At 42.8% G+C, this 4526-nt stretch overlaps 2 protein-coding genes across 2 annotated transcripts; both read left to right on the top strand.

The window, feature by feature from the left end:
* Positions 1-578: 578 nt before the first annotated feature.
* LOC147985657 (protein FAR1-RELATED SEQUENCE 5-like) lies at positions 579-1532 on the top strand. Its single transcript, XM_087541682.1, has one exon. The coding sequence runs from the start codon at positions 579-581 to the stop codon at positions 1530-1532; it is 954 nt and encodes a 317-aa protein (XP_087397808.1).
* A 612-nt stretch (positions 1533-2144) lies between these two features.
* Positions 2145-2771, top strand: LOC147985656 (uncharacterized). The gene has a single exon (XM_087541681.1). It carries the CDS (start codon positions 2145-2147, stop codon positions 2769-2771), a length of 627 nt encoding a protein of 208 aa, XP_087397807.1.
* Positions 2772-4526: the final 1755 nt, after the last annotated feature.

Below are 4526 nucleotides of genomic sequence, written 5' to 3'. Positions count from 1 at the left end.
ACTCAAGCAGATGAAACAGCCGCCGATACTGAAGTGAATGATGAAACCGATGATGAAGCACAAGGGGATGAAGATGGTGGGCAATCAGAAATCATAGTACCTTAGGCACCGTATCTTGGGCAGAGATTTGATTCATTTGAAGATGCAGAGGAATTCTACCAGACATATGCAAAGTTCCATGGGTTTGCGGTCAACACCGAATACCATAGGAAAATTAAAAAAACTAATGAGTACAGCAGAGGTGAGATTAGGTGCTACAAGTCACGAAGAAACAAGAAGGGCAAAGGTGATGCACCTGTCGTTCCGGAACGAAAAAGAGGTATCATTTTCAAGACGGAATGCCATGTCCAATGTAAGCTGAACGTAGATGGAGCACAGTGGGTGGTCAATGAATATTTTGATGAGCACAACCACGAGCTAATAAAGAAGTTTGACCTGGTAAAATTTCTGACCGCCCACAGGGGATTCACCCCCTCGAGAAGAAATTCATAAAGCTGCTACATGATTGTAACATCGGTCCATCAAGAATGGTCCAGATACTCTCCCTCATCCATAGCAAAAGTGGGACTCTGAGTAGCATGCCCTACATACTGGCGGACGTCACAAACCTAAAGGCAAAGTACCATAGAGAAAGCAAGTTGGCTGACATAGAAGCCACGATAGCCTACTTTGATGAGAAAGCGAAAGAAGATCTAGATTTCTTCTATAGGATAAGATTGGACGATGAGGACCGTGTCAAGAACATGTATTGGGTGGATGGTGCTGCAAGAAGAGCCTACAAACATTTCCGAGACTGCATTTCATTCGACATGACATATCTCACTAATATGTATGAGATGCCATGCGCCCCATTCATAGGAATAAATAACCACAATCAGTCATTGCAGTTCGGATGCAGGCTCATTCGGAACAAAGACACGGATGGGTACATTTGGCTGTTCAAGACCTTCTTGGAGTGCATGGGTGGACTTGCTCCGATGAACATAATAACAGACAAGGATTTTAGCATGCGTGCAGGCATAAAGGAGGTCTTTCCGTTGGCAGTGCACATGCACTGCAGGTGGCACAATATAAACAAGGCTGAGGAGACGCTAGGACCGTTCTTTGCTGACCGTCAAGAGCTGCACAAGGCATTCGAGTTGTGCATGGACCACAGCTTGACGGTGGAGGAGTTTGAAAGGAGCTGTATGGCTATGATTGAAACATATCAAGTCCAAGACCACGAGACGCTTGCTAGCTTGTGGGAAAAGCGAATGTACTGGGTGCCGGCCTACTTCATGCAGTGTTTCTTCCCGTTTCTGCAGACTACACAACGCAGTGAGGGGTTCATTGCTGGTTTGAAGCAGTACGTCAGCCCTGGCAACTCATTGCTACAGTTTGCCAAGCAGTACAACGCTTTGCAACAAAAAATACTAGGGTCCGAGCTACAGCAAGAAGCAAACACCGCCCTCAAGCAGCCAAAATTGCTAACGTATTTACCAATGGAGAGGCAGATTAGCAAGATATACACCAACAAGATTTTTAACAAGTAAGTCAGTTGTGTTACAATCTTATTTGCACAATCATGGAGGTAGTAGGTGCCATGTACAATGCAATGCAGTTGAAAAGCTTATTTGAAAATGGTGATTTTTTTAAAGTAGCCATTGAGTACAGAGTAACCATGATATGTAGTTGCCATGTTTAATGAACTACAGTTTGCCGTGTTTAATGAACTATAGTTGCCATGTTTACTCAACTGCAGTTGCCATGTTTGCTCAACTGCAGTTGCCATATTTCATGAACTGCAGTTGCCATGTTTAATGAACTTTACTTCCACTAGCCATGATGGTATGGAATGCAAATGCCAAATGAAGTTGTTATGTAGTTGCCATGTTTAGTGAACTGCAGTTGCCATGTTTAATGAACTGTAGTTGCCATGTTTACTCAACTGCAGTTGCCATGTTCGATGAACTGTAGTTGCCATGTTTGAACGAACTATAATTCCATTGGTCACAACAACAAAAGGTGCTACCAAAAAACTTCACACAAGAGTTTAACAAAAACCACACAAAACTTGCAGATTCCAGGAAGAAATAAAGCGTGCCAGCATGTAAACGGCTTTCCAGGTGGACGAACATACGTTCAAGGTGTGTTATATCATGGGCATGTCGGATTCAGAACCTGAAGACCCGGACAAGGGAAGGAACTACTTTGTGAAGGCATCGATAAGCAAAGGTGAATACTACTGCCAATGCTGCAAATTTGAACGAGACGGGATTGTAATGGACATGAAAGCGGTGACACGAATGGCCCCCCATTTCATAAGGCGGCGATGGACTTGGGACGCTCACGACGCATTGGTGCCGCAAACATCAAACGCAGTTTTGGCTGTGCATGACGAGAGACCAGAGTCAACCATGGAGGCCGTGAGGCATGTTGTGTTGACAAAGAACTATGCTGAACTAATTGATGAAGCGTGCAAGAGTGATGAGACAGCGAGGGTCGCAGAAAAACACAGGAAGGCCCTCAAAAGAGAGCTTGATGAGATCAAGAAGAGGAAAGCTGAGGAAGCCTTACACAGGTTCCCCCGCACATCAAGTGTTCCTTCATCCACGGGGCCATCATCTGAAAACTCGGAGGTAGGATCTGGAACAGCAAGCACACGAACCCAGGTTAGGAACCCGCCCCGTTCCATCACGAAAGGGCATCCAAAAGAGATAAGATACAAATCGGGATTGGAGATTCAAGAAGCAAAACACAAGAAACCAAAGAATGGGACGGGCAATCCGTAAGCAACATTGGAGCACTGTGACTTAGTCCATGGTGACATTTTTTTGTAATCTAGATGTTCTAAATTTTGTAAAAATTGGAGAGTGACTCTTCAGGGGCATCAGAATGTGAAGCAAAATGCCATGAATGAATAACTACAGTTTCCACGTGTATGGTACTGAATTTTCCATGTTACTTGAACTGAATCTGCCATGCAATTTCTACTGAATATGCCATGCCATTTCTACTGAATCTGCCATGCCATCTCTACTGAATCTGCCATGCCATCTCTACTAAATTAGCCATGTTATTTGTACTACATCTGCCATGTTAGTTGTACTGAGTATGCCATGTTAGTTGTACTGACTCTTCATCACGTAGATTTCCATGTTCAGTCAGCGCATTTTAGTCACACATATTGTATTGTGGTGCAAACTATGGGGAACAAGTTGAAACGGTCTCATGAAGCAACCGCACAGGTTACGGCTGCGTGATCAAACTACCATGCTAGTCGGTATAGTTAGCAATGAAAAAAAGAACCAAACAGACAAATGAAGAAGGACGATAACTTTCACTAACCGCATCTGATGAACTACATTTGCCATGTTTTCAAACATCATAGATGCAGTCAAAACATCAAACTAGTACTACCAACGATGAACGCATAATAATACTGAAAAACATAAACGTATCTGCTGCCACACCTAAAAAATAGGTTCACATCCACACATATATTATAGAAACATATTCAAATGTCGCTCACAGACCACTAATACATACTAGGCTACGCGGAGATGCAGTCATAACATAGTACACGAACATGGTTTTGAAAAGAACGGAAGTAATACCTTACATTCCTCGGCAACAGAATGTAAGGTAGGTGTTCGGTATGGAGCACCACATGCTCACGTGTACTTCTTGGTGGCTTTCTTGATAGCTTTCTCTATGAACTCACGTGCGTTGGAACGCGTTTTGAAATCTTCATTCATCAACCAGTTCCATGTGTAAATTTTGCAGAGCTCGACAACCATTGCAGCTGTGACAACACAAACCCGTCGACCTTCCCACTTTGCAAGGTATTCCAACATGTGAAAGCCACAGTCATGCCTAAACAATAAAAGAATCGGATGAGCTCACAAAGAACAGAGAGAAAAATTGTAAACTTCAATTCAGAGGTGACAAGAGGGTTAGCATTGGTGTAGAGGACACATGAAGAAAAAGATAGTAATTACCCGTTTCCTTGCTTCGTAGTCACCACGTACTCAATTGGAAAACGTCTGATTTTGACCTTTGAGTTTTCATAGTGAAGGTTCCATGTCTCTTTGAGGTTGTTGATGAAGTATTCAACATGCGTAGTAATGTTTGCATCAGCTTCTCAACGCATTGAATCAAGCACCTCAAAACGTTGGTTCTTTAGGTCAAGGCAAATCGCGTAGTGGTGACCACACTTGTCGTGTGGGTCATGTGGTGCAAGCTCCTGGAACATGGAGAACAAGACCTGCAAACAAGAATGAAGGAAAGAAGAAGCAGAGTTCACATTAAGAACATAAATGATGTAGTTTGGAAAATGCATGTAAAGATATCACCGGTTACACTAACAGGCACATGAGTGACATAAAAGCATCAAGGGTCCAAGAAAAGTAGACCAACGTATAATGTTTAGTTATAGTGGGTAATTAAAAAGAAGTTGCCATCCATGAACAAAGTTGCCATGTATTTTAGTTTGAAGTTGCCACATGGGTTGTATTAAGAAAGTAAATCAGAAGTCATATTACATG

This window comes from Triticum urartu, chromosome 2A (genome assembly GCF_056163025.1).
Source record: "Triticum urartu cultivar PI428250 chromosome 2A, HENAU_Tu73, whole genome shotgun sequence".
Classification (NCBI taxonomy): domain Eukaryota; kingdom Viridiplantae; phylum Streptophyta; class Magnoliopsida; order Poales; family Poaceae; genus Triticum; species Triticum urartu.
This window is presented reverse-complemented; position numbering and strand designations above follow the sequence as displayed.